This window comes from Lutjanus erythropterus, chromosome 9 (genome assembly GCF_056507025.1).
Source record: "Lutjanus erythropterus isolate fLutEry1 chromosome 9, fLutEry1.hap2, whole genome shotgun sequence".
NCBI classification, from domain to species: domain Eukaryota; kingdom Metazoa; phylum Chordata; class Actinopteri; order Lutjaniformes; family Lutjanidae; genus Lutjanus; species Lutjanus erythropterus.
This window is the reverse complement of record NC_139325.1, coordinates 31,952,125-31,969,225: the sequence shown is the minus strand read 5'-3', so window position 1 is coordinate 31,969,225 and position 17,101 is coordinate 31,952,125. Positions and strand designations below refer to the sequence as shown.

Sequence of the window (17,101 nt, the reverse complement as noted above, 5' to 3'; positions counted from 1 at the left end):
AGCGCCTCCACCTCTCAGATGGGGTGTTAGTCCTCTGCAGCGACCACAGGTTCAACTCCCGTCTGCAGACCATTTGCTGCATGTCATCCCCTCTCTCTCTGCCCCCTTTCCTGTCATGTCTTCGACTGTTGTTGTCAACATCAAAGCAAAAGCCCCCCCCCCAAACAATGTTTTAAAACATTTTTTTTCTGTAATTCTGCAAATAAATCACCTAATCTTACCATCCTACTAACGGCGATTGGTTCTTAACTGACCAATGAGGACGGCTGGAGAGCAGGGCCGCTCTCCTGACTGTGGATATAAACCAGGGCTCCAGGTGAAGTCCTCTCACCGACAGGATCACACAGCAACCATGAGGTCTCTGGTCTTCGTTCTGCTCATCGGAGCTGCTTGTGAGTGTGAAGTCTTGCAGATTGTCTTCCTCTCTGCTAACAGTCTGTTACAGCAAAGACTGATTGATCTCTAACCACCCAACTAACTGCTAAACTAACTAACTAAACCCAACTCAATGCAGACTTTTAAGTTTGAGTAAAAATACACAAAATAACATTCTGCATTCAAAGGTGTGTTTCCACTAACTTGTTTTCAGTTGCCACCGAGGACGACAAGATCGTCGGAGGGTATGAGTGTGAGCCCCACTCCCATCCCTATCTGGCCTCTCTGAACTCTGGCTACCACTTCTGTGGAGGCTCCCTGGTCAACGAGAACTGGGTTGTGTCTGCTGCTCACTGCTACAAGTCGTATGTCCCTCCTTGAGATTTTAAAGACAAAGTTTTGCACATTGGAACGAATCTGCCTTGAACTCAGCTGCCACTAATCCTGTTTCCTCTGCAGCCGTGTTGAGGTTCGTCTTGGCGAGCACAACATCAGGGTCATCGAGGGCACCGAGCAGTTCATCAGCTCCTCCCGCGTCATCCGCCACCCCCAGTACAGCTCCTACAACATCGACAACGACATCATGCTGATCAAGCTGAGCAAGCCCGCCACCCTCAACCAGTACGTGCAGCCCGTGGCTCTGCCCACCAGCTGTCCCCCCTGTGGCACCATGTGCACAGTTGTCGGCTGGGGCAACACCATGAGCTCCAGTGAGTAACAACTCCTGCACTGTGCTCTCAACATGTTCATATTTACTGCAGTTTCATCTCATTCTTTCTATCTTGGTCTCCAGCTGCTGACAGGAACAAGCTGCAGTGCCTGCAAATCCCCATCCTGTGCGACGCTGACTGTCACAACTCCTACCCCGGCATGATCACTGACTCCATGTTCTGCGCTGGATACCTGGAGGGCGGCAAGGACTCTTGCCAGGTATGTGATTCAGTGTTCAAGCAGGAATACGGCAATAAATGAGATGGTTTGATGATTTTTATTTAATGTTTCTCCACACTCTCTGTTCTCAGGGTGACTCTGGTGGCCCCGTCGTGTGCAACGGTGAGCTGCAGGGTGTTGTGTCCTGGGGCTACGGATGCGCTGAGAAGGACCACCCTGGTGTCTACGCCAAGGTAGAGTTCATTTTAACAGCAAATTTTGTTCTAGTCATTGTCTTTTGAGTAAAATGCAATTTAGTTTTAACCACATTTTAGTCATTTGAATTGTTTTTGTTTTTGTCTAGTTTTAGTTGGCTAAATATGTTAAGATTTGACTAAAATTGGTATTCGTTAAAGTGTGATGTCATATTTAAACAAAAGTCTTCTATCCATATGTCTGTTCTTCTGTTTCCTGCAAGAAAAGAGCATGCCAGTTGATTTTGTCATAGAATTTGTAATTAAAAAATTTAATTATTGTCTCATTTTCATCTGTGAAAAAATGTTATTGATGAAAATGATGACAAAAATGATTCATTAATGAAATTACTATGTTATTCTGTGGGCCTGAGCTGCACTGCTCTGCTGAGTCACTTTTCTAACACTGGTCTTTTTTCATTTTCAGGTCTGCATCTTCATCGACTGGCTGGAGGGCGTCATGGCCAGCTACTAACTGATCCAAACTACACGTCCAGACAAGCAGCTCAACATCATTTGGTGTTTATGTTCCATCTGTGCTGGACAACATGACTAATAAACAATTTAAACCACATCAGTGGTGTCTACTTGATGTGAAATTATTTAAGAAAACAGATTTTAGCGGAGGTGTAAAAGTGTAAAAGTAATTAAGTTTAAGTGTAAAAGTAAATGTAAGGCTTAGAAATGTCTCTACTGGTTATCATATTACATAATTGCATCTGCATTTGAACAGGACTATTATTGCTTTTAGTGATAACTTTATAAATTTACAACTACTATACAACATATTTAAATATATATTGTATACATATATACAAAGTAATAAGTCAAAAATGTCAAAATAACACAAAATAACAACTCCATATTTTTTTTTTTTTTTTTTTAGCCATGTTTTCTTAAAATAAAATTGTGGCGTTTTGCTATCTACAAACACATGGCTACTATTTAGCATATACTGATATCTAACAGGTAGATTTAATCAGTACAGGGATAACAAATCAGGATGCATTCTGGGACATGTAGTTTATTGACACCATACTTGTGTAACATAACACAGAATTGTAGGGTGAAAATTATATTCTTTTGACATGTGTTCTAGAGTAAAGTTCAAAACCTTCTTTATATAATCACATTTAATTTTTTTTTAATAGTTCACAGGTCCAGGAGTATTTGACCCAGGTCAAAGTACACAAAGTGACACTACTTAAGCTAACGTAAAATGCCATGATAGTTTTTTCCCCCCTGTAACTTACAGTTTCTGTATTTATTTCAGAAACAAGGAGTCAAATTGTTGCGAGATAGTGGCAATTTTATTATTAATGTGGTAACGTTTTACAATAAATCACACAAATTTGTGAGTAGCTACCAGGGAACAAATGATGATTAAATGAGAAACTAACTAATTAGCAAAATATTAGTTAATGGGAAACAAATTTTAAAGAGTTGGAAATGATTAGTTTACCTGAAGAGACACAAAGAAGGGAACTAATGAACAGATAATGATGAAGTAATGATTCAGTCTCCAGTAACTGCTCAGTGTTATGAACAACCTTTCTTGAAAGGATACGAAGAGGGCAGCCGTGGCCTGCCGTGTCATCGTGATGTCTCGCCATGACACATGAGATTGCTCGGCCTTTGCCTCCTGTGTCTGGCTGGCGTCTGATGGGTGCCCGACCTCGCTGCAACATGAATTTTTGGGGGTGCGGCCATACCGTATAATTGTGATGTCTCGCTATGAAAGGGGTGATTTCTTGGCCGGCACCTCCTGTGTCCGGTTGGTGTCTGACGGGCCCCTGACCTCGCCCCGATGTGAATTTTTGGAGGGCATCGCCTGTCGTGTAATTTTGATGTCTTGCCATGAAAAATGAGATTGCTTTGCTGGCGACTCCTGTGTCCGGCATGTCTTGTAGAAATTCAGCGCCAGGTTTATGAGCTTGCAGATTTGGGATAACTTATCCGTTATATCGCCAACAGAAGTTCAAAATGAGGTAAGAACAGTCAGCAACTACATTGGTGAGTATCTGATGAGAAACTGGGTGTTCAGTTCACAGTATTACCTTATGTAGGTAGGTGCACTTTTGTGCACTCAGAATTAAATTAGTTTAAGTATTGTTCACTCACAATTAACAAATTAGTTTAAGTATTTTGGACTCAAAGTAAACACGTTATTTTTACTTTAAAATCTCAACTTAACTTTACTTATTTTTTTTTGAAGCAGTGAGTTTGCATTATCTTTTGAGTACACCCGACTTATTAGATGTTACAGTGTAATTTGAACTCAGCTTGAACTCAGTAATGCCGCTTGAAGCACCTGTGAAAGGACTGCAGCTACGTCTGCATTAGAAGTCTCACAACTCATCAGAGGAGGGACGTCTGCTGTAGTTGTTGCTAATTAATAATTCAAATTCATTCCTCCACGTTTGAATTATGAATAAATTAATTATAAATGGATATGCAAAGTGGTTTTTAAAGAGGACTTTAAATTTGACATTAAATCATTCATCTACTCCTCTGTCTTCCTGTCATATTCCATTTCATCATCTCTTTATGCATCTTGTGTCACTGTGGTAACGATGAAGAGGAATATAATCCACGTTCCTGGACAGAGCAGCAGGTGCGTCGCAATCTTCTCTGTCTGTGGAGAACAGATGGGAGATATTTCTGTCCAACTGTCCATCGATTGATTCCAGTCTATTCCAAGTGTCAGACATGTGCCGTCTCTCCGGCGTAACTGACTGCTGATGGCTGATTTTCAACAGCTTCAAATAACCTTTCATGGACAAGAAGACAAGGCAATTATGACAGGCGTGACATTTCTTTTTTTTGCAGAAGAGTGAAAGTAATTGCAGTGCTTTTGAGCATCATAATGTTTACCTGAGTGGTGACGATAGTCTGAGATGATGATTTTCTGTTTTTTCTTTCCAGCTGAATGATGCTGTCAGACAATCAATCAAAAAAAAAAAAAGTGTGACTTTAAGCTTGTGTTGCATCAGATCCCTTTTTTTCCTGCTAAGCCTTCTGTAATGTCAGGAGCTTACACTTTTTAACACTGATGTGAAATACAATAGAGCACAATTTTTAAACCTCTTCCACTCCACTCCTTTGCACCATACACTTATTTTTTTTGTCATTTTTAGGCAGGAACAGGGGTCTCTAGAGGGAGATAGCAGGTCAACAGTATATGCCACATAGAGGTGATATACACCATCCAACAGCTGGAAACCTGAGGATTAATTTCAGGTTGGCACTTTTTGCTTTTTCTGGTCACAGATTTGTAATAAACATGCATTACTTAGGCATTTAGGAAGGAAGGAAAAACACTGAGAATAGCAAGGAAGGAAGAGGATTTGTCATTTTTTGACTTTTGAACCACAAAACTTATGACAAAGATTACAGGGAGTCCTTTTCTTTTTTGGTAGTTCCCGCCACCAGACTCAAAGAAAGGACTTATGGCCATGTTCTCAGCTCTGAATGATCAGATTTCAGTGGAATTCAAACTCCTTTTCAGATCCTTGTAGTACACTGACATTGATAAATGGGCTGTTGCAACATCTGCGCCCTTCCTTTCCAGGTGTTGAAAGCATTCTGCACTCAAGAGACAGAAAATCTAAATGAGGTCAGTGTTCATATACACCGAGAAGACTTAAAGACTGACAACGAACTTCTTATTAACTCTCTTCATGCAGCTTCAGAATGCTAAACACCAATGCTATTCACTCTTTAATAGATTAGTGTGTGTTTTATTTTGATGAAAATCTTATGGCATAATTGTTATGAGTCAAAGAAAAAAAAATCTAATTCACACATTGATATTATCTGTAATTGTCTGACTGTGGTTTATATTTGTTGTTGAAGAAATGTCCCCACTGAAGAAATATACTGATATTAGAAAATGTACTTTGTAATTTGTACCTATGAATACTTAAGTATTTTTTAAAAGAATGTACTTTTGAATACTTAAGTATTTTTAAAAGCAATTACTCTCATACTTTAACTCAACTAAAAGAAGTATCTAAATTTTGACTGAAGTACTGAGGTTGAGTACTTTGTCCACCACTGATTGTTTGCTTGCTACCAACAAAGTTAACTCAAAAAACAAAAAGACGCATCCTCAGACTCAACTGGATTCTGTCCCTTAAATTTCTTTGAGAAACTTTATTATTCCATCTCAAAGAGGCAGCCATTTTTAAAAATTAAACATCCTCAAGTGAAAGATTAAAGTTAATACCAGATCACATTTTAAATTGTAGTTAAATGTTTTGGTGCAACAGAAGTAAATATACTGTAGGTTTAGCATTAAAACTAAACTGAGGTTTAAAGAGAGGTTTAAATTGAATCTTTCTTAATTTTAAGCTAGTTTTAAACTTGGTAAACCATGATTTAATCAAGTTTGAAAACTGAATCCTTGTTGGTGCAACTCACATAATCACTGCAGTGGGAGCAGAAGCAGCACTACAGTAACCATGTCAACAATAATAATAAAAAAAAACACAGTGATGCATCACAAAATGGTAGATTTTATTGATTGTGCCCTGACATCTCACATCTTTTTCTCTCTTTCTTTCCCACCGTTTCTCCTTGTGGCTCGCTGTCAGCCACTCTCCTGCTGACACGCCACCTCCTCTTGTCTCCTTCAATTTCAATCTCTCTCTGGTTTCCCCTCTCTCTCACTGTGACGGAGGATCACAGCTTAGCTGTAGCTGGTGAGAATATCGTTGATCCAGGGCAGCAGAGAGCAGACTTTGGTGTAAACGCCCGGGTAGTTAGGCTGAGCGCACCCCTGGCCCCAAGAGACAATACCCTGCAGCTCGCTGTTACACACCAGAGGACCACCGGAGTCACCCTGAGCACGGGGGAGGAAGAGGAATGTTAAATGTGTTTTTTAAATGCTCACAGAGCACCAAGGCTGATTTCACGTGGCGTGTGATTGTGTGAGAATACCTGACAAGAATCCTTGCCTCCCTCCAGGTATCCAGCGCACACCATGCGTTCAGTGATCATGCCGGGGTAGGAGGCTTCGCAGTCCTTGTCAGACAGAATGGGGACGTGCACACACTGGAGTAGAAACGGGTTGAACACTGCAGATAAGAGCAAGAAAGAAACATCCCTAATGAAAATCTGATCTCACTGACTGTCTTAATAGACCTTCTGATAAACCCTAAAAGTGACACAGAAACAGAAACACAGAGTTTTCCAAAAACAAATACCCAAGAGCAAAGGTTTGAGGAATGGATTGAACGGAGATAATCTCGTTATGTTTGCTAAACTCACTCATTCTCAAACCCTTTTACCCTGTAATAGTTAAGGCAAAGGCTACTGTTTAAAATATGAGCATTAAAAGATAAGTCGAATAAATTTTCCAACGACCTGCACCTTTTTCCTCCAGCACCTTTTTCCTCCAGCGCTGCAGCGCCATTTCTCTCCAGTATGCACATGATTAAATACAAGTCATCATAATAAGTTAAAGATTTTCTACTTTTACCTACTTTTTATGTTACTTTACTTTCGACAACAATGTGGAAGAGCCTGTGCAGTTCAGCTGCTTCAACAGTAATGTCATACTTCAACTCTGCTCCTGAAAAACTTGAATATCAATAAAAATATGAAGTGATATATTTTTTAAATATATATTTAGAACTTCATCAATTAAAGGTGGTGGTCTGTTTTTTTTTCTTGATATTTCTCATTATGTATTTCTGGGTATTGTTACAACCAATACTTTACTAATAAAATTTGATGAACGTTAAAATTGTTACTGAGAGCAATTGTCTGATGTCACTGCAAGTATATCTCTGGCCTAAGAAACAGGAAAGGAGAAAGCTGACTGTGGTTAGAGAAGAAGTGAACTTCGGTCAATTTAATTTATCATATAACCGGATAACCAGCTCTCTCACACTGCTTTTTATTTTTTTTGTTTTAAATTGATCATCAGCTGGTGAGGATGCTTTTTTTTTTTTTTTTTTTACCTTGGATGTATAGCTTTATTATCTTTAGGATTATATCCTGTGTGGAGCAAAGCATGTATTTAAGACCTCTTTACTTGGACCTAGCTGAAAACATTAAAAGCTGCAAACAAATTTTTCAAGCATTTCACAGAGTTGTTAATAATAGCTTATGCCACATTTGCTTAGCTGCAGCTGATAAAATCTGCTAGCAATGTTTTTTTTAGTCATCTGGTTTTATTCGTCTTGTGTGAGAAACTGAAGACTCGTTATATTAAAAATTGCTAAAAAGTTTTGAGTAGGGAATCTGCCGCTGGTGAGAACAGTGAAAACCGTGACAGACAGAACAGCAACTAAGGGGAGCAGAGCTTAGATTTATTATTCAGTAGACCCTTTTCACAGCTGTTACCAGTGACACTAATTAAGGTAAAAGGTACAGGACTTTAATTAGTATCATAGGTAACACCTGTGTTTACCACTTCTGTAACATCAATATGGCTGCAGTGACAAAGGTTTGTCACAACTTCAGTAATTTTGACATTCATTTTGTTTATTGCTTCATTCTGTCTCTCGCATACTAACTCTTATGTAATTAAAGGTCCAGCCCTCCCCTCCCACTCCCTCCTATCCTGCAGTAACCCCTTCCCCTCTGTCTCCACCACCTGACCTCTCCCGCCCACTCACTCACCTGCCTCCCATTATCCCCTAATCAGCCCAGTGCCATATATGCCGGTTCGGCACCATTAGTTCTCCACCAGAGTGTCTTAGTTTGTATTCCCTCTAATTTTCCAGCATAATCTCTCTGTCTGCCTGATTCCCTGTTTAATGACTCTTCTTCTCCTGCTCCTCCCCAGTTTGTCTCCTCTCACTGATCTCCTCGCTTTGACTGTTCTGCTGTTTTGGGAATAAAGCCAACCAGAACTTGGTGTGTGTCGTGTTATTGCCTTCAAATCTGTTCTGTGTTATGATCATTAGACAAATTGTGTTGTACTGGTCGATTTCATCTGATTGTAGTTTTTTTTCTGTTTATGAATTTTGCCTGTTTTTATGCACTTTGTTTAGTACTTTTACCCTTTTATTTCTGTGTTGTTATGTTTCTTCTTTGTTTGCTGTGTCAAGCACCGAGTAATTGTGCTTTGATAAGTTGCTAGAAATCTGTTTCGGGAAATTTGTTCATAAAGGTTGGAGGTTATTATCTAACAATACATGGACATTTTTGGCACAACATATTCAAGCTAAGAATACACGGCAGAAAAATACAGTATATTTCAAAATTTAGTTTAGTTTTGTGAGTTTGCACTCACAAAAACATATTTTTAATACATGGAGAATCTTCAGCCCTTGGTGTCAAACCACCAATATCTTCTTGCATCTTGTCTCATGATTAATTAATACTTAAAAGATGACAGCCACAACAATAGACAGTTTTAAAATACATGACATCTGCTGTGTGCAGTCGTGCCTCTACCGTTCCTACCTGGTTAATGTTTTATTTCATAAAAGTTTTAGCATTTTCTATGATAGTAGCTAAGGTGTTTTCTGGCCTAGGGGAGGCGGTCCAAAACCACTAAAACACAGTGGGAAAGTCAAGAAATGAATGTATCGTCATTTAATCATTTAAGACTTTTCCTAAAATGTGCTTAAAATCTATGGAAGGGCGTGAGTGTAATAATTTGTCATGTTTTATTTCTTCAGGTGATCTCAACAAGAAACATTATGATCACAGTAGAATGAATATATTTAATCATGAGCAAAATGTTTTAATGACTTTTAAGGGGGTAGTTTGGATTATTTGATGTGCAGCTGTACGAGGTACTTGTTGGTAGTCAGTGTCTTACCTACAGCAGATGGTGGTGAACACTCCCCCAGTTTGAAGACGCATCAGTAAAGAAGCCTAGCAATGTACTGCTGTGGATAGGATCCGAAACAAAAGGTATTTGTGTAAGCTATATTTAGAATATTTTAACCGCTTTACTTTGCCATCAGACAGCATTTTCTGATGGAAAACTGCCTTTATATATACCAAACAATACTCTCTCCAAATTAACCAAACCTTACAGGTAAAACCAACAATTTTACTTTGCAGAAGACAGGAGTTGCTGGTCTACTGCTGCAGATCTGTGAGCTTGTTTGTGTTATTGTGTGACTTTGGTGAATCCAAACTAACCTTTTAAAACACAGAAGTCACCCAATAGGCAGTAGTAGACCAGCAACTCCTATGTTCTGACAGGGAAAATTATTGATTTTGCAAATGGACTTTGGTTGGTTTGGAGAGACCGATATTTAGCTTATATATTCGATTTCCTGTCAGAAAAGGCTGATATCGATTCCTCTTAGGTGGACCTTTTTTAAGTGACTAAAATACATTTTGTCGCTGACCCTGTCCACAGCAGTGCATAGCTTAGCTCCCCTGCGGTTGCTCCTCCCTCCTTCTTCTAACGTGGGCGACACTGACTGTTGATAAGTACCTCATACAGCCCCATATCAAATATTCCAAACTATCCCTTTAATGTGAAGATCAGGTGCAGCTCACCTTGATCACTGTAGATGTTTCCCCATCCAGACACGGTGCACATGTCCCCAGCGTTGGGGCAGGCTGTGGGCAGGGCGACGGGCTTGACGTACTGGTTTATGGTGGCCGGGTGAGCCAGCTTCATCAGCATGATGTCGTAGTCCAGGGTCTGGTAGTCGTAGCTCTGGTGCCAGTAGATGGCGTCCACTGACATGTACTGCTCCGTGCCCTCATGCATCCAGATGTGGTGGTCACCCAGGACGGCAATCAGAGAGAAGGGACTGAAATAGAGGATAAGGACAAAACGATCAGAATCATCTTAAGCACATCGTTCATACAGATACTTTTCAGTGTGTTAATGTAATACAAACTTTTGCCAGCAGTGGGCAGCAGAGATGATCCACTGGTCGTTGATGAGGGAGCCGCCACAGAAGTGGTAGCCGATATTGATTGACACCTGCCAGGGTTGGGAGTGGCGTGCACACTCCCACCCACCCACAATTCTGTCATCTGTTGGGGCTGCAGCTGTGGTGGAAAGAAACACAAAAGTCTTCATAATGACTATAATTACAGTACAGCTAACAAAGACAAAATTCCTCATGCTTATCATAGTTAGAGTTCTTTTTCTAATCTAAAATACAAAGTTCAATTCTTTCTTTTACCCTAAAATACAAAACATCATATTTATTATATTTACAGTTCTTTTTTTAACTCCTAAAATACAAATTTACTCATCTTTATCATAATTACAGGTATTTTCTACCCTAAAATGTTCATATTTATCATAGTTTCAGTGCCACTTATACCCTAAAATACAAAATTCTTCAAATATATATAGATATATTAGAGTTAATTAATGATTTACCATAAAATACACAATTTTTCATATTCATCATAGTTACAGTTCTTTTTTTAACCATAAAATACAAAATTCTTCATATTTGTCATAGGTATAATTCTTTCTTTTTGCTCTAAAATACAAAGTCTTTATGCGTCAGAGTTACAGTTCTTTTTTTTTTACCCTAAAACCATTGCACACACTGCAGACGTGCTTTACCTGCAGCACCCAGGAGCACGAGAAGAATCAGGCCAATCATCTTGTGGCTGACTCAAGCCTTCCTACGACCAGACTGGACGAGAGTAATCCGTCACTCGCTGCATTTATACCCAAACTCCCCTGCGCCTTTCCAAGCACCACCTCCCCCTACACACTTCCATACCTCCAGACGTTTCTGCCCACCCACCCCTGAATTTTTGCCCACCCCTCCCGGTCCAGTCCCTGAAAAATAACCTTATCTTCTTATGTGCCACGTTCATCCTTCCAGTTAATAAGTGAACCATATCTCACATGGTTTTGTCCTTGGAGAATGCTGGGTGTTCGCTGTTATTTGGCAGATCATTTTGTGAATGTTCCACGCTTAAATAAATGTGTCTGCTCTCTTTATGGGGGACACGTGTCCCCTAACTCTTTTTTCGACAGACACCACCATTATTGTAACCACACGCACCGTGTCATGACATATTGGTTCAATACAATAGAATACAACGTTTTCATCATGCTTTCACTTTTTTGGAGTGAGTTTTCATTATCTGAATCGAGGGTCTATGGGCAGAGAGCATCATGTGCTGTATGAAAAATGTTGTAAAGCCCCTTGAAGCAAACTGTGACTTGTGAAATAAATATATAAATAAAATGGTGAGGCTTTATAGTAACACCATTAATAAATAGTTGATTGCTAATTAAACTTAAGTCAATAGTTTTGTTTTGTTTTTACTGTTAACAAACATTCAAAAAAGTGTATATACTTTATAAACTTTAGAATGGCCATGCAAATAATGTTTATATAGTTGCACTACTCAGTATTTATTAAAAAATTATCATAAACATTAGTTCCAACTTTACAATAACCATCCATATAATGTTTGTAGACACCACATTCTCACTCACAACTCCTCAAACACAGCAGCTTGGTCAGTGTCCCTATACAAGTTAGCAATAATAAGTAGGCAACATCTGGGCAGACTTAATATTAAAGGCTGATAAAGGCACAAAAACAAGCTGGGTTAAAGATTCAGGAAAAGATTAAGTTCACATATGTAGAGCAACACAATGCAATGCAAGGCCATGCAATGCAATGCAAAGGCACACAATGCACAATACGTTCTATATAAAAATACGTAAGGCATTTCAGTGATCATTTGCAACTTTTCAACAGCATCCAAATAATGTTTATAGACAGCTTAGATACTAATTATTAACATTAATGAAGTGTTATATGCTATTTTTTGCTATCTGTCACAGAGGAAACCTCATGCAGTTTGTTATTTTCTGCTTCTAAGACCACAGATGACTTGTCGCTCACGGGAACCAAAAGTACAGGCTTAAACAGCACGTTTATTTTATTTTTTCTTTGACCAAGACTATGACGCAAAAAAACATGTCTGCCAAATTGAGTCAGTTATTACTATAATTTTCTTTTTTCCTCACCTTTTTTCACATTGAACCAAGTCTAAAAGAAGGTTGTGTAACTGTTTTCACAGTTTTATTTGCAGCTTGCCAGCAATGAGTGACCCATGAAAGAAGCTTAAACAGGTGTTAAATGTGTGGAGACCTCGATCCGCATTTGTGTAAGAGGTGCACAGATGATATAACCGCAGGGGGTGTGCCACCCGGGGGCAGAAGTGGGCAAACATGAAAATAGGAGCATGATAAGAGGGTAGATTTGGATTAACAGAAGGTAGGAACAGAGTGTGAGGACACAGTCGGGGTCAGCGGAAAGAGGGAGGAGAGGAAGGAGGGGACACAGTGGGGACAGTGGGATATAAATATGAGCTGGGGTGTGTCTAGGTGTCTTCTGATCATTCACCTGACAACATGAGACTGCTGGCTCTGCTGCTGATGGTCGGAGCTGCTGGTAAAGACACAGAAATACACACTTAAATTAAATTAAATTAAATATAGTTTAATCAATATGAAGATGCTTGGTTATGCAACTTAAATAAATACATAGAAAATAAATTCGAGTTCTGGTGGGACCTAGTAAATATAAAAGAGCGGGAAAACCAGTAACTTTCTCCTGTTCTGTATTCCTCAACAAAAAGGTTGCATTGTTTACTAGCTAGCTAAAAGTGTTTTAAAAGTTATATTTTTTACTAGCTAGCCAAAAAGTTAAGAAAACATTACATTGTTTGCTAGCTCGCTAACTATTTTAAGGGCTTTTTTTTTGCAAGCTAGCTGGAAAAGAAAAATGTTATATTGTTTGTTAGCTAGCAAAAAAGTTAATAAAATGCTGCTAAACAGCTGGTTAGCTTAGTTAGTACTCATGAGAGTTCAGCATAGACTTATTTTGCTCAGTCAATCTCAAAAAGGCAGCCATTTTAAAAGTTAAACCTGCCTAAATTTAAAGTTAATATTTAATCATATTGAATTTGTAGTTTAAAGCTTTGGTAAATCTAGGTTTAGAGTAAAAACTAATCTGGGGTTTAAATGAATCTTTCTTAATTTTAAGATTGTTTTAAGGTTTGGTGCAACATAAATTAAAATTAAACCATGATTTAATCTGGTTTAAAAAATGAACCCTTGTTGGTGCAACCAACCCCAAACTATGATGGGAAGATTTAAAACACAACACAACAAAGATTTAGATAATTTTGAAACATAAATTTTGCTCTTTCTGTTGCCCTCAGTCTCTTTCTCTGTGTGTGTGTGTGTGTGTTTCACAGTGGCAGTTCCCCGCGAGGATGGCAGGATCATTGGCGGGTACGAGTGTACGCCTCACTCTCGTCCATACATGGCCTCCCTCAACTACGGTTACCACTTCTGTGGTGGAGTGCTGATCAACAGACAGTGGGTGCTTTCTGTTGCTCACTGTTGGTACAAGTAAGTATGCACTGATGCAGCAAAGGTTGCTCTCACATATCACATGCATCATCCTCTCTTGTTGCTAAGTTCTTTTTTTCTTTAACCACATGTCTTGCTTGATTTTTTGTGCATTTTTTTTCCCCTTTGATAAAATGTAAATATATAAAAAAAATCGCATGTGCATGGAAGATATATATAAATGCATATATAAAGTAAATGCAGATTCTGATCATTTTTAAATAACATACAATAAAAAAAATAGATACTATAGAATAAAATGAAATATAAAATAGGCCTCATTAAAAAACATAGAAAGAACAACAATCATCCAAGCCTAGTAACTGAATATGATAGGACAAGATATTGTTATTGTAAATTTGTTTGAGGAAAGGAAATTGGTGCTAAAAGTAAAAGTCTAAAAAAAATGAATGCAGGCTAAAATGAAGCCTTAAATGTGATATAATAATAAATAATAATATGATATAAATAAATAAATATTTTGTAAAATACATTTTTTTTGTGTCAAAATAATTTAAAGCTACAACAAAGTACTCTCATATTGTGTTGCTTTTGGAGGCCCCATGGTCAAAACTGGCAGTGTTTCCTCAGAGATAACCACAACATTTCTTGTCAAAAATAACGTTGACTAAATAAAAGTCTCCTTCTGCTTCTTTTTAACAGGTGACTGTAACTTAAATCAGGAAAAAATGAAAGCAGACTCGCTTCATCTGATTTCAAGGAGAGACAGAAATAGACAGTCCTCTGGCGGATGTTTCAGATCCAGTTAAAAATACCTTTTATTGGCTTTACATTAATTAATTTGTAAGCAACAGACCCCTGGGGATCCTTATACCTCCATTTGACAATGACGGCAATAGGAAAAAATTGAGAAATTAAGACTTGAATGGAATTACAAGGAGTAAAATTCTGAAAGCTTTTTCTTTATCTAGCTTTTTCTCATTTATTTCATCTCTCTCTTCAGTCCCTATGCCATGCAGATCATGCTGGGAGAACATGATGTGCGTGTGTTTGAGGGTACTGAGCAGCTCATGAAGACCGACACCATCATCTGGCACCCTAAGTGAGTGAAAAAACGAACCATCCCGCCTGAGAAACTGCTTCCCTTCCCACGATTTCATCATCTAATTCAATCATTCAGTGAAGAGAAACGGCTAAAGTCTAAAGCTTATTTTATATTTCTCTTTGTGTGCAGTTATGACTACCAGACTCTGGATTATGACATCATGCTGATCAAGCTCTTCCACCCAGTGGAGGTGACAGACGCCGTCGCTCCCATCCCACTGCCCACAGGGTGCCCCGTGGGAGGGCTCCCCTGCTCTGTGTCTGGCTGGGGTAACACCGCTCTGGATGGCGATGGTGGGTTGATAAAAGTGGTTTAAATGGTGCAACTAAAGGGATAGTTCACTCCAAAATCAAACATACCTACTTTTCCTCTTATCTGTAGTGCTATTTATCCCTCTAGATAGTTTTTGTGCGAGTTGCCAAGTTTTGAAATATCAGCTGTAGAAATGTCTGCCTCATCTCAAATATAATGGCAATAAAGGACACTCAGCTTGTGGTTCTCAAAGCGCCAAAAAAACATGTTTGAAAACCTCAACAGCAATGTCTGTTTGCAGAAATCATGACCCACTTCCTGAAGACAGTCGACAGAGCAGTTCCGACATAAAGCTGCTCACAACTAGGTCTGTGGATTATCTTGAGTAACCGTTTTCTAGAAAGAGACAATGATTTTGAGTTTTTCAAATGTATTTTGTGGCACTTTAGCACCACTAGTTGAGAGCCATGTAGTTCCATCATATCTAACAGAAGGCAGACATCTCTACAGCTGATATTTCCAAAACTGTGCAACTCACACCAAAACACCATAAACAGCACTACAGGCAAGAGGCAAAACATGCATTTTTGATTTGAGGTAAACTGTCCCTTTAATGCCATTTATGTAGCATCTGTAATGAAGAAAGTGCTTTAAACTTCTTTTAAATGACTCTGATGGCACAGTGTTTTGTTTCTGGAGGTGGTGGCAGCACTGCTGCCTGCCAGCGTCTGTTTTAGGGTGTCAAAGTTGGCCATTTTCAAATTTGAAACATAGCAGCTTTAAAAGAAAAGTCTGATGAGATTCTGATGAGATGTTCCTTTATTACGATGGACGTGGGCACTGTAGTTTATCCTGTAGCTGATGCCACATAGAGCATCGTGGGTAACACTTTACAGCATGGCACACAAACATATGAAAGTTAATGAATCAGAAATGATCCAATGATTACTAAATAGTTAATGAGTAATTCCTGAATAACTGTGAGTCGAGGACTAGATATTAAAAAATGACAAGTTACTAAAGAAAAGACTGGGAGATACTATGTTAATGAATCATTGGGTAATTATTATTTCATGAATATTTGTGAATATATTCTGATTAACTCAGAACCAGCTGCTGACTCATTCATTTCTCATCACTTCATCATTACTTACTCTTTTTGTGCACCCTCAAGTAAAGCGATACATGGTACTGAGTAGTTACAAAGTAATCCCTTAATATTAAGTAATGAGGGACCGCACAAAATGAGTAACTAATGATTGAGTAATTAGTAAAGAATGAGTTGTCACTAGTTTGTACCACCTAACAGTTAATTTATAGTGATTTATAGCAACACAAAATATTGATTGAAAAAACTGTCTTCCTGTAGCCGTGAACATGCCCACCCGTCTGCGGTGCTTGGACCTGCCCATCGTTGACGACCAGGTCTGCAAGGAAGCCTATCCTGGCATGATCACACGCAGGATGGTGTGTGCCGGATACATGGAAGGAGGCAAAGACGCATGCAATGTGAGTTTTACAGCACATGCGTCCAAAACCCAACTGCACTCTCTGTATGCGTTGAGGAATTCATTACAGCCTACCTACTTAACTCGCACTCCCTCTGTGTTTGTCAGGGTGACTCCGGCAGTCCTCTGGTGTGTCTCGGAGAGGTCTACGGCCTGGTGTCTTGGGGTCAGGGATGCGCCCAGCCGAACTACCCCGGCGTCTACGTCAAAGTGTGCGAGTTCCTCTACTGGATTGAGGACGTCCTGGCAGCCAACCCCTGAAGAAATTAACCAATTCTCACTTTATTTCTCGTCACTCCTCCCACTTGTCCCCTCTCTATCCGCTGTCCTAACTTCTAGTTTTCTGTCTCTCTCTGGTGCCTTGTCTCCTTGAAGTTTCCCCCTTCATACATCCAGACTCAACATATGTGCCCAAAGGTAGAAAAACAAATAAAACTTCTTG

The 17,101-nt window shown here is 39.1% G+C and overlaps 3 protein-coding genes across 3 annotated transcripts; 2 read left to right on the top strand and 1 right to left on the bottom strand.

The window, feature by feature from the left end:
• Window positions 1-243: 243 nt before the first annotated feature.
• On the top strand, window positions 244-2,065 carry LOC146321848 (trypsin-1-like). The gene is made up of 6 exons (XM_084727139.1): window positions 244-392; window positions 590-740; window positions 835-1,085; window positions 1,169-1,305; window positions 1,398-1,499; window positions 1,927-2,065. Exons 1-6 carry the CDS (start codon window positions 257-259, stop codon window positions 1,972-1,974), a joined length of 825 nt encoding a protein of 274 aa, XP_084583265.1. The 5' UTR covers window positions 244-256; the 3' UTR covers window positions 1,975-2,065.
• A 3,931-nt stretch (window positions 2,066-5,996) lies between these two features.
• Window positions 5,997-11,158, bottom strand: LOC146321847 (trypsin-2-like). Its single transcript, XM_084727141.1, has 5 exons — window positions 11,011-11,158; window positions 10,325-10,478; window positions 9,975-10,234; window positions 6,441-6,577; window positions 5,997-6,342 (listed from the first exon to the last, which is right to left on the bottom strand). The coding sequence occupies exons 1-5, from the start codon at window positions 11,048-11,050 to the stop codon at window positions 6,190-6,192; spliced, it is 744 nt and encodes a 247-aa protein (XP_084583267.1). The 5' UTR covers window positions 11,051-11,158; the 3' UTR covers window positions 5,997-6,189.
• Window positions 11,159-12,712: 1,554 nt separating this feature from the next.
• Window positions 12,713-17,097, top strand: LOC146321846 (trypsin-like). Its single transcript, XM_084727140.1, has 6 exons — window positions 12,713-12,868; window positions 13,677-13,833; window positions 14,798-14,896; window positions 15,029-15,192; window positions 16,521-16,660; window positions 16,768-17,097. Exons 1-6 carry the CDS (start codon window positions 12,829-12,831, stop codon window positions 16,918-16,920), a joined length of 753 nt encoding a protein of 250 aa, XP_084583266.1. The 5' UTR covers window positions 12,713-12,828; the 3' UTR covers window positions 16,921-17,097.
• Window positions 17,098-17,101: the final 4 nt, after the last annotated feature.